We start from the raw sequence: 18036 nt of genomic DNA, 5'->3' as shown, positions 1-18036 counted from the left end.
TGTGCTGGAAACAGAGCAAATCTATCTTCAGCATGCCACATCAATAAGTACTTCATTGTTTTACAATTACAATATAGGTCAAATAAACTTTCAAACTTTCCCTATCTTCATCATCTTGGCTAACAAAACTATTCAATACCATTTTCAATAAAGGTTACTATCCAAAGGAATGGGCAAAAGCAATCATAGTGCATATTTTTAAGAAAGGCGACCCAGGAAATACTGATAATTATAGAGGCATATTCTTACTCAGCTTTGTTAACAAGTGTTACACATCCATTCTAAATCACAGATTGCATAAGTGGTTAGAAAAGAAAAGCAAATTGCCAAAGAACATGCAGGTTTCAAAGAAAACTACTCCACAGTTAACCACATCTTTACGCTTTATGCCATTGCACAAAACTACCTTAGTGGGAAAGGTCACAAACTTTATGCAGCCTTTGTAGATTTCAAAAAGCCATTTGACTCAGTACAACATGAAAACTTACTTGACATATTTAAAAAAAAAAGGCATTAAAGGAAATTTTTATGGTGCTATTTATGCTATATATAACACTTTATTGTCATGTGTCAAAGCAAACAACAAATTCTCCAATTTTTTTTAAATGCCCAAAAGGCACATGCCAAGGCTGTGTCTTGCACCCTACATTATTCTAATTACTTATTAATCAACTTGCATTACTTATGACCAAACTTGGTAAACACGGAGTTCAAATGTTACCTGATCTGATGGAATTGTTCATACTATTATTCGCTGATGACATCAAACTTCTAGCAACATCCCCATGGGGCTTGCAAAATCAACTGAACTGCCTTCAGAACTGCTGCATAAATTTGAAACTTGAGGTTAAATGTGGACAAAACCAAGATGATTGTCTTTAGAAAAGGTGACTTTCTACAAAAAAATAGAGCAGGGCAGTTAAATAACCATCCATAGAGGATGTGAATGAATACTGCTACTGGGAAGCGGTGGAGGGGTGGGGGGTGGGGGAAAAGGGGCGGGGGTTGAGAAAAAATAGGAATGAATCATGTAATTTGTAACATTTTCTTTCATGTAAAGTGCCCTGAGCTCTTTGCGAGAAAGGGCACTATATAAATGTACATCATCATCATCATTATTATCATTATTTGTTGAAACGTTCATAATGATATAGTTAGTTATGTTTTGTGCAACAGAGAAACATAAAATTACGTGTCTAAAATATACTTTGTTCCCCAACCATCTCAGAATCGTAATCTGTACATCAGATAATTTTTTAAATGCTTTCAACAGAAAGTTCAATTTCCTTTCAGAAAAACACACAGTTTGTATGCTTTTTGACAAAAAACATAGCCTGCAGAATTTTGTGTCAATCTGTACCCATTTTCACTGAAAATTCCCTTGAGTGCCTCTGCAGCAAGAGAAAAGTTTCCCAGGCAGTGGATGGGTTAAATTCATCCTCGCTTCTGTGGGAACACAGCTTCACCAACAGAAATTATTTGTGGAAAAATTCACAATTAGTCAATGATATAGCTATGTTTTGCATGAATAAATAAATGTAAAATTACACACACACACACATATAAATATACATACATACATACATACATATATATATATATATATACATACATACATACATACATATATATATATATATATATATATATATATATATATATATATATATGTAAAACATACTTTTCATTCAACAAGCTCTAAATCATACTCTGTACATCATACAGTTTTAAAGGTGTTCTTAACAGAAAATTCAGTTGAATTCCTTTTGGGAGAACACAGTTTGCATACTTTTGACAATAAATAAATGAATTAAATTTTAGAAAAAATAACCCCCAAAACAGCTTGTTAGATTTTTTGGAAAAACAACAACACGTTTATACACATTTTCACTGAAAATTCCCTAGTACAGGCCCTGCAGCAGGAATCATATTTCCCTGGCAGCGCTCAGGTTAATCTGATCTGATTGAAAAGACTGAGATGGAGCTGATTGGCCTAAATTATTACAACAGCTGGAAAGATTAATATGTGTCCAGTTTTCTTTCTTTTGCAGACAGCACATCTCTGTTGCCTTGTAATCAGAAAATCAACCAAAAAAATCACCAATATTTCCCAATTTGGCAACAACAACAAAAGAGAGAAAAAAAAAGAAGGAAAAGCAACACCCCCCACACATATGTCCTTTAACTGCCACACCTTCCTGTGCCATGCCCAGTCACTTCATGCTCACTTCTCCAACAATATCAAACATGGCAAGGGTTAAAAGCAACACATGCTAAAATTCTTTAATTATTACCCTCCGCAACCAAAGACCACCTGGCAAATAGGAAGCACAAGCCAAAATAATGTCCAGCACTGAAGAGGTTTAAAAAAAATAACTGTTACCCTCCATAATCAAAAACTGCTTGGCAAATAGGCAACAAAAGCCAGAATAATGCACAGCACTGAAAAAGTTAATGACTGTTCTGTAGTGTAACTGACAATGTGACCACAGTATGCATGCTCCTTTTTCTTTTTTTTTGTTACCAAAAGAGATGTGGATGAACAATGGAAAGGCCAGATTGAATTTATGTATTAACCCCCCCCCCCCCCCCCCCAAAAAAAAAATCAAAAAAATCTGCACAACATGGCAAGTGAAAACAGACCTGCTGTTGCAGTGGAGCTTCCAAAAGAAGTGGCCAATCGAGCAGCTTTTCCTCCACGTTTGGATCCACGGCCTGTTCCACTGACCAACACTGGAGGCTGTAAAAGGGACAGTAAGATTCAATTAAAAATGTAAACAAGTACTGACCTTGGAATGTCAAAGGAGAAATTTATCCTCCATGTTTTCAGTGCTTGCTGTTTTCAGCGCTTCACTTCAAATATGTTTTTATGTACTGATTTTACAAAACACAACAGAAAAACAATTCAAATGCTATAAATAGATCCCTGCCTGCTATTTCAATGGAAACTTGCATAAATCGACCCACCTGTCACCCCAGACACAAGAGGGACCTCAGTTATTATTTTGTCCTATGTGCTTTAGAAGTTTGGTGTTTCTGAAAAGATGTTTGTCCTGATGTACAATCATATTCTAGGTACAGAAGGCCTGTAAGGTTTGGCATCTTGGCTATATGCATGATTAAGGCAGAGCAACAATAATTCAATATGCATAGAATTTGAGGAGCCTGTACTATCACAGTATTGCAAAACAACATTCACGCCCCGAACACAGCCATATCATGGCCGTGGTGGTTTAGCATAAAAAAAAATCCCTTTCATCAACATCAGGCTACTGCCCCCTGAAAAAACCCTCATAATGTGGCAGCACTGAAGATACAGCCGAACGAGCTGTGAGTACATAACTATAACTGGAGCCTGTGGATGCCTGATTGGCATTTGTCAGTTGTTGAAAGGGGATCCCCACACCTTGCATGACAAAATGTCTTCACTTGCTGAGTGCAATGCTCTATTGTTCGTAGGCTGCTGGTCCTCAGAACTGCACATAGTACTGTTGAGCTGCCTCAGAAAGGCCTTGGGTTTGGAGACGGCCCCTGATACAGCACTGACCAAGAGGCAGAGCTTATGAGACAGCAGGTGATGATGGTGCAGGTGGCTGGGCAGTAAACGCTATGGACACAGATGTGTTCATGAGTCTATGCAGGCTGCATGAGAGTTTGAAGTAAGACTGGGCTGGCAACACAATCTTGCTAGCATACCATGCTCAACTTGGCCAGTTGGGCACAACAAACGCACCACTCACTCAGTAAAAATCATGACACGCATAGAAGAAGCTCTTAGAAGTCCAGAAGTCATCAAGTGAAAGCAAACTTTATTTTTTTTCATACAATAAATTTAATGGGCTGATGAAAGTGGACATTATTACTAAAATCAGTGGTGAATTGTGGGGTGGTCAAAAGAAGTAAAACTGCCATATCTGATATCTAACAGTTCAGTTATCAACACAACTGATTATCAAAACGAATGAGACATGTTGAAAGTCTGAATCTGGTCAGAATGTGACATTATTGAGTGTTGTTTCATACATTCATGACACATGGGATTGGTGGCTCTTGTCAGGCCTCAGCAATGAAATGCAAGAGATGTGGTGGCATGTTATAGTATCTGCCATGCCAATGAGGTGACTTGTTTGTACATTAATGTATTTAGTATCTTATATATATATATATATATATATATATATATATATATATATATATATATATATAATTAACATTAATACTATTATGATTAGTATTTTATTTATCAATTCTATTTCTTTTTTTTCTTTTTTTTATTCTTTAAATCGTTTCTTCTTTTTTTTTCATTTAGGTTTTTTTGTTGTTGTGTGTGTGTGTGTGTGTGTGTGTGTGGGTGCGCACGCACGTGCACATCTTTTTCTGGGTGTGTGTAAACTGATGACCAAAACCTCTTGGTGGTATTTGTGGGCATAGTTTGATGATAAATGACTCATGGGTTCATTGAATGGAATCAAGAATTCAACATCAGACTCATGGGCTCCACAGCAAGGATGTAAATGTCAAAATCTGAAGATAATGGCAAAGAAATAGGAGTTCACTGAACAACATAATCCTAATATGATAAGAAATTCACTGAATATTCATGGCAGCAGCTGTAAAGGTCATAATCACCACACAATGACAAAGAAATTATAGTTCCTGAATGGGCTGATGGACTGTACATTATGGGTGCAAAAGTCCTATCAATAGGCTGACAAAATGATAATGCTATGACAAGTGTTCACATTGATGTAAACAAACATGTTTTGCAAACATTGGGAGGACATGAAAAGGTCAATGTGTGTATACACGTCTCTTGTTGCCTCACTCTGCAAGAAGTTTAAACTAGTATGAATGGCACTCACCCCATGATGCGTGAAAATAAGCCATGCCAACACATGAAATGTGTTGTCAAATCACAGTCAGCTGCCACATTGCACAGCTGCCTTTTCTCCCATCTTCTGTATTCAATCAGTATATGGGTCTTTCACAGCCCTTTGCAGTGCATGTCAACTGCATACAATCACAAAGTATGCCATGGTAAGGCTCCATCAATCAAAGAATTGCTACACGAGGTACTGCAGAATAACGGCTTGTTCAGAAATAATGGCTTGTGAAGTACTACGGTAAATCAGCAGCACTGGGATTTGATCAGCATCCTTTACCCCTAGACTGCCTATATGACGAGATAACTCGTCATGGAAAGCATGTATGCTTCGCTGCCACAATGACGAGATAACTCGTCATCGAAACATTCAGACTTTTCCCTGCTTTGCATTCAGTTCGTTGACAAAAATGCTGGTAGCTTTAGCTTGGGGAATCTTTCTAGATTCTATTCATAGCTAGAAAAACCATCTGCGTCATAAGGCAGTCCTTTATTTGAACGTTTTGGTTGGGTTACTGGCCGCAGTCTTTGCCTGGCTCCTCTCCTCGCTCGCTCAACAAAATGTCGGACTGACTCCGTGCTCAAGACATGCGATCGTGGTGAACTAAATCAACCAAGATTACTTTCTTTAGCTGATGCTCAGAAAGAATTGAAGCATAAATTCAAAGGAGAAGACAGTGGTGAACATTTATAGGACGATTTGATAGAAAACAAAAGGAGCAATCAAGAGAGTGGCCAAGTTACGACTATCATTGAGTGATGCCGGCTGTTCAGCTCTAGCAGATGACAGAAGTCACCAAATTTTTAGCAGGACAGTGTGAGCTATTTTCTTGGCACTCAGCCAACGTGGTCTTATGAGAACTTGATAAAGTGACCATGTGAGAGGGGTGAAGAGGAGGGGGGTGGAGACTGAGGGGGCGTGGCCTCACATCCATATTATCACTTGCAGAAGTCACAATGCATTATGTATCTATTTCTTTTTTTAGTTTTTTTTATATTGTGGTTGTTCTAGTATGATTTTGTGTGTGCAGATATCCATTTGTCCAGAAAATATGATATTTTAGTGTAAATTACCTGACTAATGTTTGTAATGAACAAGTTGAAAATGTGACAAAACACAAAACAGTTGATTTCAAAACAACAGCATGTCACTAAAAATACATAAATGGGAAAACACCATGTGTTTTGTATTCTTTATTCATTTCGCTTTCAGAAAGTATATACTTTTATGGGTCTTTCTCCAATAACAAAGAGCACAGAATTTTTTGAAAATTTATACCCGTTTTTTGTGAAAAAACCCTGGCAAATAGATTTCACTTAAATCTTATTTTCCTGGCAGCGAAAGGGTTAACAGCAATACGAAAAAAGCACATGACTTTGATGTCTGCAACTACTATGAATAAATGAACATGTAAAGTCGTTCCACAAGCTGAGTCAGACTCCTCTATCTTGGTCATCTGTATGCCTGTGAAGGGGTGGGGATATGAGCGGAATGTTGTGCCATGTCTTCACATACAGTCAGTGTGCTTGCAGCCATGGAAAGCTGTTGGAGCTTATCAAGCTGGTATGTCCCACATTACTGATAGACATACATTTTACATTTTGCTTCTAATATGTGAGGAAAGCTGATCTGTACACATCACATGCAGTCAATTATGAATGGCAAATGATAATACCTCAGAAAAATGCAGTGGACTCAAACAGCCAATGGGGTCATTATGCAGACTGTCAGTTGTACACCTTCTCAAATGGGTGTGTGTGGACAATGGCTGCTTCTTGGCCTGTCTGCTATATCCTGCACTGGCTGTGAGTTGTACACCACCTCATATGGTGCTATATGGAGAGCGGCTACTTCATGTCCTGTTCGATGTGTGTCCCACTGAAGTGATTAGCATAAACCTTGATGCACAAACCGCCTTGTTGGGGTCAACATATACAAAAGGTTGAAACCATTCGTGCAGAGCAAGGGTGCCAATCTGGTAACAGAAATGGCAGAGCTATGTCGAAGTGTCTGTGGTTAACATCCATGCTACACAAACCCGCTGTTTGCTTCCAACAGGTGGTCTGCTACTTTGGCAATGGCGTTTGCTGCACAGGTGATGGATTTCTGGCACACCACGAGCTTTTGATCCGCCTGTTTTGTGTGGGTGGATAGCTTCTCTTCAATGGATTTGGGGAGCTGAGGGATAACCATGGAAGTGAGGTTGTTGTACTGTTCAAAAATTCCTTTTCGTTGGAGTAAGGGACAGGAACGTCCCACATAATGTATATGCGTTTCTCAAGTTTATCATTGATGAGGGAATTGGTAGGGATATCCCATTTGGGCAGACTGTTGTCTATCTCAGTCCACATATCAGTGTCGTCGTCAGTCTGAATGGTATGTTCATGCACAGAAGCACTTTTTCCTGATGCAGTATGTGTGGTTTTGCCACGGGGAGAGTGGCTAGTCTTTCTGCTTTTCAATGGTCTGTCAAAAACGTCATGTTCAATGTCAGAATCCTCAGAAGTACAAGTGTTGAGGATGAATACTGTGTAGGGAGTGGGGGGCTGGCATTTCCAAATGGCTTGCCAAAGATCTTAGTTCCTTTAGCATGTTTATAATCATTGTCATCAACTCAGTACTGGGAACGGTGAAAAACTAAGAGTAAGGGCCTGCTGTGGGGCAAGTGGAAGAGCTATCGTTTGCAATATCAAACGACTCCAAACCTGAGCAGCAGTCAACAGCCAGAGTTCTTTATGCTCCAGAAAGAATAGCTCTTTTAATAATAATAATAATGGACATTTGTTTAGCGCTTTCCTCCCTTAAAGAGATCTCAAAGCGCTTTACAATAAACATCAAACACACGCGCGCAATAACTCACAAAAGAAAGAAGAAGAAAAATAATGATTTAGCACACAATAATATATAACAGATTCAGAGACTACATGTATTACATAATCACACACACACACACACACAACGAAAGAGTGAGTTTGCATGACTTATAACTGAAAAGGTATGGAAGGTCTATGGATAGGCGTTTTAAAAAAAAAAAAGTGTTTTGAGACCAGTTTTGAAAGATTGAAGTGAAGGAGAGTGGTGAAGATCGTGAGGTAAACTGTTCCAGACATATGGAGCTGAATAAGAAATGGAAGAATCACCAAAGGATCAGGTTTTAACACGGGGAGCAAGTAGCCACTGTGAACCGGAAGATGATCTGAGTTGTCGACGAGGTGTGTAGGTTTGAATCAATTCTCTCAGATACTGTGTTCAGTGATCAGTGGCATATCACCTCCTTGGTAAGGGTATCATAGGTTTTACTGCCTTGGTAGGGTATTAGGTTCCATCTCCTTGGTAGGGGTAATAGATTAAAGACTGCACCTTGAATGTGTCCTTCCTAGCCTGGCTTTTTAGCACCAGACTGGGGGCAGCCTACTAGCTTCTGCCCAGGGTGAGGTGGTAGGGCTGTTCAGTTACAGTAAAGAAGATCCATGGTGTCAAGAAAAACACAGAGATAGCACATACACAATCCTTGAACTGTTGAACAACTGTTAAAGTGGACACATGAGCCCTTGTTAACAGGGACGTAATGATCACAACACAATAACTCACAGCAATAAAGTGGTGCGAGAGTGTCTGGCCTGTCCGAAACAAGTCATCACATTGGACAAGCGAGCATGCTTTATCACGCACTCAAACTGTCATTCTGAACGAAGAGCCATTTGATAAGGTAGAATTAAAAATATTCTCAACATTACTATTTGTGTTTCTTGAAGAAATGCTGCTAATGAAGATGGAAAATTCCCACAATAGTTGAATTGCCAGTAGTTTTTGATTCCTTGGCAATGCATGCATGGTAAAAGTGTTGTACTTATTGCAAGAGTTGATGTCCATGTAGGAAAAGTGAATGATTATTGTTTTCTGATCATACGGTCCACTTAAAGATACGCAGCTGTTAAAATTTCCAGAGAGTTCTTAATAGTCAGATATTTGTGAGAGTGAGTTACTGTAGAAACGATATTTTTTTCAATGTGGCGCGATCTACATGCTTTTTATTTCTTTGTCAGCTCACAACAAGAACTGTATTCATTTTTAAAAAAATGAATATTCCATATGCTAATTTATTAGGAAAAAGAATGATTCCAGCTGTCTCGCCAAGAGAAGAATTTGTTGGCTACAGTGGAAGCAATTCAGATCAATTTCAATGAGTTAGCGCTTTCTCAGCGCACGTTTCTGATTGTGTTACTCTGAAACTGGTTCCACACAATACACTCTACTTCAGTTGTTTTTTTGTTACTTTTTATGTAATGCATTACTTTTGAGTAGCTATTAATAAATGAGATGTGTAAGCAATGGATTAAATTACACTTCCTCTTTGTGTGCTGCAAAGAAACCACTCTGTCTCTCTCTCCCTGTCCCACACTGACACCCATAATAAAACTGAAGAATTATTTATATAATCCCTAGAGTGTACATGTGATGGTGCACACGAAAATCATGCATAAGGGTCAAAATTCACAAAATGAGATAATAGGTTTATCTGAAAGTTGAGAGAATTCTGAATAAGACACAGAAAACAGAATTCAATTATCTTTATTAGTTTCTGAGATACATGCATTTGAGTCTCTCGGCGATCGCTCACGTAGTAGTAGGCCTACTTCGGTCATGGCTGACCATGGATAGAGTATATCCGACCTAATGTCTAATTGGGCTGTCTGCTTTGACTGTAGAGACTGTAGAGACCAATGCGAGAGAGACAGTCTCTGTCGCAGTGGTCACATGTGTAAGCTGATGCTGGTCTGTTGGCTGTCGTCCCTTTTCTGCGAGCTCGCTTTTCTGCTGCAGCAGCTCACAGTTTGTCCTCACCAATCCATAGCTGATTCTTGAGAGTGCTTCTCCATCTGTTGCAGTCATCTGCAAGGTCCTCCCAGGACTCAGTGTTGATCTCAAGTGCCTTCATGTCACGTTTGCAAATGTCTTTGTATCTCAGCTGTGGGCGGCCGATGCTTCTCTGCCCCGTGGTGAGCTCTCCATAAAGGATGTCTTTTGGGATGCGACCATCTTCCTGCGGCGAACGTGGCCCAGCCAGCGCAGCTGACGCTGTCTCAGCATGGTATACATGGTCGGGAGGCCAGCGCGAGTCAGGACTTCGGTGTTTGTCACCTTGTCTTGCCAGGAGATGTCGAGTATGTGCCGTAGGCTTCTCAGGTGGAAGGTATTGAGCCTTTTCTCCTGACGAGCATGTGTGATCCACACCTCACTGCCATACAGCACGGTGCTGAGGACACAGGCGTTGTATACAGTCATCTTTGTCTTCGTGGTCAGCTTGGGATTTGTCCACACTCTTTGTGTGAGGCGGGCTAGCATTGTGGCTGCCTTTCCGATCCTCTTGTCGATCTCGGTGTCAAGGGAGAGGTTGTTGGTGATGGTGGACCCAAGGTAAGTGAATTGATGGATGGCTTCAAGCTCGTAGTCATCAATGGTGATGGCTGGTGGAGATGGCATGTCTTGGCCTAGGACATTTGTCTTCTTGAGACTTATGGTCAGGCCGAAATCTTTGCAGGCCTGGGAAAAGCGGTCCATTAGTGACTGCAAGTCCCGCTGGGTGTGGGTCACAACTGCGGCATCGTCAGCAAAGAGCATGTCTGATGAGGGCTTCACGGACTTTTGTCCTTGCTCTGAGGCGGGCGAGATTGAAGAGCCTGCCATCTGATCTGGTCCGCAGGTAGATCCCTTCTTGCGCTGTGCTGAACGCATGTCTCAGGAGAAGAGCAAAGAAGATTCCAAATAAGGTGGGGGCGAGGACACAACCTTGTTTGACACTGCTGCGTATGTCAAAGGGCTTGGAGAGGTTACCACTAAACTGCACCGTCCCTTTCATGTTGGAGTGGAAGGACTCAATCAAGCTGTGCAGTTTTGGGGGGCAACCGATCTTTCGAAGAGCCCTGAAAAGGCCGTTTCTGCTGACTAGGTCAAAGGCCTTGGTGAGGTCAATGAATGCGACATACAGGGGCATCCTCTGCTCTCTGCACTTCTCCTGGATTTGGCGGGGGGAGCAAGGTCGTGACACAAAAGCGAGAGGTCACGCCGTTGGGAGCTCCGTGTTTCCTTGCTGTTTTCTCCAGCTGAAGACGTCACCTACCTTTGTACGTTGGCAGACGGCGAGTTGAAGTACCATGCCTTCGATACCACTGACATTCAGATCGGTCTGTGGGTGCTTTGCGGCAGTATTTGCTTCGTTCATGTTCAAACGAGCAAAATATTTGGCCGCCATGCGAATGTCTATTTTAAGACTCCGAACTCGTGCAGACGGTGTCATGGTAGGCGTGCTCCTCACTCTGCTGTTCTACGGGAATTTAATCCACCAGTGCGGTGACGTGGAGTTGAACCCAGGACCTGGCAGCAAGTCGGACAGCATGCGGCAGACACGACTGGGCAGCACTGGAGGTGCTTCACGCAGGGACAGTGTGGACAGGACCGGACCTACAACTGAGCAGTCTTCGGACCCCACCCTGAAGGACGTGATGGCCATGATCAGCAGTTTGAGTATCGACTTGACCAGCAATTTGAACAGTAAGTTTGACATGCTAAGTGGGGATATGAAAGACATGAAAGAAGAGTTTGTACAGATGAAAGATGGGTTTACCAAAATGCAAGGAGACATGGTTAATCTTAAAAGGGATGTGTCTGCTTTGAAGAAAGAAAATGATGCATTGAAAGCTGAAAATGACAGATTATCTTCCAAAGTTGAATCATTAGACAGAAAAGTGGATGATCTGGAAGGGCAGTCCAAAAGGAACAATGTCATTATTCATGGTATATCCCATGCAGATAATGAATCATGGCAAGATTGTGAAGGTTTGGTACAGGACATGCTTACTGACAAATTAGAACTGTCTGATGATGTGCAATTTGATCGTGTACACAGAATCAATGCAAAAGCAAACTCTCCTATTGTGGCACGCTGTACATTCTATAAGACAAAGAAAAAATCCTGTATGCAAAACAAAAATTGAAGGGAAGTAAGATCTTTGTTGGTGAGGATTTTTCTTTGAGGGTGAGGGAGATGAGGAAAAAGTTAACACCTCATTTGAAAGCTGCCAGAAATGAGAACAAAAAGGCGTCAATGGTCTATGATCATCTCGTGATAGAGGGGAGGAAGTATGGTCTGGATGGCAGAGATAAACTTGTTCAACTCCCATAGAGGTCCGGCCCGCCTTTTCATGTTTTGAAAGTTTATCCCACCAGTGTATCAAAGGGTAACAAAATTAATCAGTCACCGTGTGTGTGTGGTGTTGAAAGCTTGCTGGGCAATAGTGTCAGTGGCACTGTGAACTGTGTCAAATTGAAATTCACGTGCAGTACAGAAGTAGAGCATGACGTCAGTGTGTGTTGTTCGCAAGGAAAAAATGTAAACCTGACACGTTTCGCTGTTGAGAATGAAATGTTGAATGAAAGGAATATGTGTACCTTGCCAATGAATTGTGTTGCGAGCTATGATGTTGAAAATGCTGACGTGCTTGGAGAGAGTGGCGCTTCTTTATCTGGTGTGAATGTTGATGCGTGTTCTGATGACAGTGTTGCTATTAACTCTGTGCAACACAGTGTTTGTTCTGAAATGTTGATGGTGGATAACAATGATGTTTGTGTGTCCAGAGACGATGTTGTCAAAGATGCTGGGTGTGTGATTGGTGATCAGTATGATGTAGGTATTAATTGTGAGATTGTGGAAATAAGAAATAATGAATGTAACTATGTGACTGATTGAGATGGTGACTGTGAAGATTTGATCGTATTCAACAGTGATGATAGTGTGACTGAGAATGATACTGACTGTGAGGATGTCGCTTGGGACAGCTTGATGATGATGGATAGAAAACATGAAAATAAGAATAAAAGCGTTGATGTACATTTGGGTAGTACAAATAGTAGTTCAGTGTTAGATGAAAATGATTTATGTGAGAATGAAAGTACAGAAGTACATGATTGTAGCTGGATGAGTGATGTGGGAGAAGATCATGTGGAGAGCCTGGATACTTTTGTAAATACTATTTCATTTCTTCATTGGAATATTTGTGGATTGCTTCAAAAAATGAATGATTCAAGTTTTGTTCAATATGTTTCATTGTTTGATTTTGTTTGTCTCGTAGAAACATTTGTGGAAGAGTTTGAATCTTGTGTTTTTAAAGATCATGCGCTATATGTAAAATCAGCAGTTAAACTGACACGACAAGGAAGATGCTCAGGGGGAATAATTTGTCTTGTACGGAAAACTTTACTCCCTTTTGTGAAATGTATTGATTGTAATAGTAATTATTGTATGACATTTATGTTAGATAAAAGTTTCTTTGGTTTCAGTAAAAATGTTCTGCTGGTGTGTGCATATGTTCCGCCTGAAAATGCACCATATTATAGTATAAGTGATTTTGATAATGGAATTGATATGTTGGAAGAATGTGTTTTAGATAAATTGCTATTTTTAGATGATGTTGATGTATTACTGTGTGGTGATCTGAATGCAAGAACTTCTACTATATCCCCAGAAACTTTACTTGAAGATGAAATATACATTTGTCATAAAAATGTCAGTAGTGTGATGAATAGACATTCTGAAGACAATTAAACTCTTATGGGAAAAGATTACTTAACATGTGCACTGTATTTGGATTGACCATTCTCAACGGTGTGTGTAACGGTGACCTTGCAGGTCGTTTCACATACATTTCTGATCAAGGATCAAGTGTTAATGATTACTTTATAGCATCTGAAAATTTTTTTGAATCTGTATATCAGAGGGTATCATTGCAGATAATAGAATTGAATCTGACCACTTACCCCTTGCGCTATATATTAAAGAACACTTTGTAAGGCAGTGTGATAAAAATTCTAATCTTATTGTGAATCAGCCCATTACTAAGTACTGTTGGAATGATATTTATGCTGAACGTTTCTCTTTGTCTATGAAGGCACCGGAAGTACAAGTAAAGTTCAAAGTAGCAGAAGATCTTATTCATGTTGATGTCAATAGAGCTTTAGATATGTTTAATCAGACTATTAAAGAACAAGCAGAACATATGAAAAAACGGGTATTTTGTAACAAACAAATAGCAGAAAATAAATGGTTTGATCATGAATGTAAATTAGAGAAATGCAGGGTACATAGATTATTGAGGAAATATAGAAAAACATTAGATAAAGACGACCGTGTTTTGTTTTGTATCGCTAGACGTGAATATAAAAACTTAAATAAGAGAAAAAAGAAAGAATATAATAACTCATTAGTAAATGATCTTCTGCATTCTGTTAAAGGTCAAAAGGAATTTTGGGACACAGTACGCAAGATAACAAAAAAGAAAGTACAACCTGTAAGTGATATTTCTACCCAAGAGTGGTTCCAACATTTTAAAGATGTGTTTGAAAATGACTATGATGAGGAGGAAGTAGCTGCAGACATGTGTGTAGATAATGACAATGATAACTTTACACAAGATAGGCCTATATCTCAAGAAGAAGTACTGCTTGCAATTAGAAAATTGAAAAATGGCAAATCTGCTGGTCCAGATGGACTGATTGGTGAATTTTTTAAACATTCAGGAGAAGTGACTGTTGATTTTCTGGTGAAAATGTTTAATTTTTTGTTTGATAGTGGTATTTATCCAAACAATTGGACAGATCTATAATCCTGCCATTATTTAAGAAAGGTGACATTAATAATGTAAATAATTATAGAGGCATTTCTTTATGTGATGTAAGTAGCAAATTATACAGTTCCATCATTAATAACAGGTTGCAAGAATGGATAACACAGAATGATATAATTGGAGAATATCAAGCAGGATTTAAAAAAGGCTATTCAACAATTGACCATATATTTACTTTAATCAAATTAATGGCAGCAGTACAGAAACAATTTGCAAATAACAGAAAATTATATGTTGCTTTTGTGGATTTTGAAAAAGCTTTTGATTCTGTCTCTAGAAAACTTTTATGGCCTGTTTTGTTGAAAAATGGTATTAGTGGAAAGTTGTGTCGTTGTGTGAAAAGTATGTATGAAGAAGTGAAAGCAAGAGTGAGATCAGGGGCAAAACTATCAGAGTGTGTGAACTGTATTCATGGGGTTAAACAAGGGGATGTTTGTAGCCCTGTTTTGTTTTCACTTTTTATCAATGAACTTGCTTTAGAAATTATGCAGAATGGTCAGCACGGCGTTACTTTTGATTTGATTGAATTGTTTGTTTTACTGTTTGCTGACGATATGATTTTGTTATCTATAACAACAGTTGGTTTACAGCGACAATTGAACAATTTATATATTGCTGCCAGTAATTTGCACTTAAAAGTAAATATGGACAAAACAAGTATTGTTTTTCGCAAGGGAGGGTATTTGGCAAGAAATGAAAGATGGTCGTATGGTAATGAAAGAATTGATGTTGTCAATGCATATAAGTATCTTGGAATTTATTTTTCAGCTAGACTCAGTTTCAATTTCGCATGTCAGGATATAGCTAACAAAGCAAAGAAAGCAGTTATTGTAATACTTCATATTTTGTATAAAATAGATTGTAGCTCATTTAGTGTATTTGGTAGGTTGTTTGATTCTCAAGTTCAGCCAATATTGCAGTATGGAGCAGAAATTTGGGGACTGGAAAATAATGTAGCAACAGAAAAAACGCATTTATTTGCAATGAAACGGTTTCTCAATGTAGACAGTCGAACTCCAAATGATCTTGTTTATGGTGAGATGGGGAGATATATCTGATTTATTTGAATTCATATATTAAATGTATCAAATATTGGCTGAAATTGACTAGAATGGATGAAAACAGATTTCCATTTAAAGCTTATAATATGTTATATTCTTTAGATACTAATGGCAAAAAGACGTGGGCAACGAGTGTTAGACAGTGTTTGAATTCTTATGGTTTTGCATTTGTGTGGGACAATCAGGGGGTTGAAGATATTGCCTGTTTTTTAAAGTGCTTTATGCAACGAATTATTGATTGCAGGTGGCAAGACTGGCATGATCATATACAAAACAGGGACAGATTTGCACAGTTTAAACTTTTCAAGACATCGCATGGCATAGAATCATACATTGAGTTGGTATTGAACAGATTTATAAAATGTGCATTGACAAAATTTAGATTTGGTGTTTCTGATATTGCCACTCATTGTTTTAGATACGGAAATTTAAGGGAATCGGTGTTTACTTGTCGTTTATGCAATCTGGGTAAGGAAGACGAGCTACATTTTGTGTTATGTTGCCCTGCCTTGAGTGACCTCAGACAAAAACTAATCCAACCAAAATATTATAAAGATCCATCTAACTTTAGATTTAATTTGCTCATGTCGTCAAGACATGAGTCTACTCTGTGTAACTTGGCCATTTATATATATGAGGCATTGAAGAGATTGAGAATAGTTACCACGTGAATGTTGTTGAACATCTGTGTTAGATATATTTTGGTTGGTTTGTGTTGAAGATGCGTAGTGTGTCATGTAAAATCTTATTTATCTTTCTTTAATGTCACCCCCTTCAGTAAGGGGCTTTGGGCTTTATTTGAATAAAAAAAATCGTTATCGTTAAAATCGTTATCGTTATCCTGGATTTGGCGAAGGGAGAAGATCATGTCTACCGTGGATCTCTCTGCTCGGAAACCGCACTGTGATTCCGGGTAAACGCGTTCAGCCAGTTTCTGCAGGCGAATTAGGAGGACCCGAGCACAGACTTTGCCTACAATGCTGAGAAGTGAGATGCCTCTGTAGTTGTTGCAGTCGCTCCTTTCACCCTTGTTTTTGTAGAGGGTGATAATCTTGGTGTCCCTCATGTCCTGCGGTACAGCTCCCTCATTTCAGCACTGACAGAGGACTGTGTGCAGAGGATGCAGAAGAGTAGTCTTGCAGTGTTTAATGAGGTCTGGGGGAATTCCGTCACTGCCAGGTGCCTTGCCTAATGTCAGGCTGTTAATGGCCTTGCTTAGTTCGTCCTCAGTTGGCTCTGCGTCAAGTTCTTCCATGACCGGCATGCACTTGATGGCATCGAGGGCTGAGTTGGACACCATGTTTTCTGTGGAGTAGAGGTCGGAGTAGTGTTCTGCCCATCTCTCCATCTGCTGGCTAGGATCGTTGATTGCTTCCCCAGTGGAGGATCTGAGGGGGGCAGTCTTGCTCTGTGTTGGTCCCAGTGCCTTCTTGATGCCATCATACATCCCTCGGATGTTGCCTCTTCCAGCAGCATTCTGCATCTCTTCGCTGAGCTCTGTCCAGTACTCATTTGCACATCGCCTGGCATTAAATTAAATCTTACTCCTGGCGGCCCTGAGGATTTGCAGGTTCTTCTCACTGGGTGACCGTTTGTACTCAGTGAGTGCAGCGTGCTTGGCCTCAATACTGGGAGTCATCTCTGATGATTTGGCCTCAAACCAGTCGTGGGACTTCGCGGTTTTCTTCCCAAAGGTGGCCATAGCAATGTGGTGCATGGTGTCTCGTAGCGTTTCCCATCTTTCTGTGGCAGAGTCTCTAAGCTGCAATGCATCAAATTCTCTCTCAAAGGCCTCTGCGAACTGTTCTACAAGGTCTGGCTGAGACATCTTGCTGACGTCAATGCGAGAGTTCCCTTGTTTCTTTGAGCAGTGGAACTTCTTTGGTTGCAGTCTGATCTTGCAGCATACCACAGAATGGTCCGTGTCGCAGTCTGCACTGTGGTGAAGAGCGAGTGTGGAGAAGGTTTTTGATGGCAGCTCATCTTACTAGGATCAGATCCAGTTGGTGCCAATGTTTTGAGCGTGGGTGCCTCCATGAGACTTTGTGTTGGGGCTTCATCTTGAAGAAGGAGTTAGCGATGCACAGTTCATGGCAGGTACAAAACTCAAGTAGTCGCTGTCCATTCTCATTCATTTTCCCCACTCCAAACGAACCGAGACAGGAGGGCCACGAATCGTTGTCTGCACCCACTCTGGCATTGAAGTCGCCCAGGAGAACAAGTTGTTCTGTCCTGGGGATGTTCCTTATGGTTGATGCAAGATTTTCGTAGAACTCATCCTTGGTGTCTGGAGAGGCGGACAGAGTTGGAGCATATGCGCTGACAAGAGTCACATAGCCTTCGGAGGTGTTGAGGCGGAGAGTCAATAGTCGTTCATAACCGCTGCTGCCTGGTTCGATCATGTTCAGCAGG

The 18036-nt window shown here is 40.0% G+C and overlaps 1 protein-coding gene across 1 annotated transcript in view; it reads right to left on the bottom strand.

Annotated features, from left to right (window-relative positions):
- LOC143296109 (uncharacterized) overlaps window positions 1-18036 on the bottom strand; it is a 111665-nt gene that overhangs the window by 27880 nt on the left and 65749 nt on the right. Inside the window, exon 7 of the mRNA XM_076607892.1 lies at window positions 2644-2740. Within this exon, the coding sequence (XP_076464007.1) occupies window positions 2644-2740 (97 nt within the window). The remainder of the gene's footprint in view (window positions 1-2643; window positions 2741-18036) is intronic.

This window comes from Babylonia areolata, chromosome 2 (genome assembly GCF_041734735.1).
Source record: "Babylonia areolata isolate BAREFJ2019XMU chromosome 2, ASM4173473v1, whole genome shotgun sequence".
NCBI classification, from domain to species: Eukaryota; Metazoa; Mollusca; class Gastropoda; order Neogastropoda; family Buccinidae; genus Babylonia; species Babylonia areolata.
This window is presented reverse-complemented; position numbering and strand designations above follow the sequence as displayed.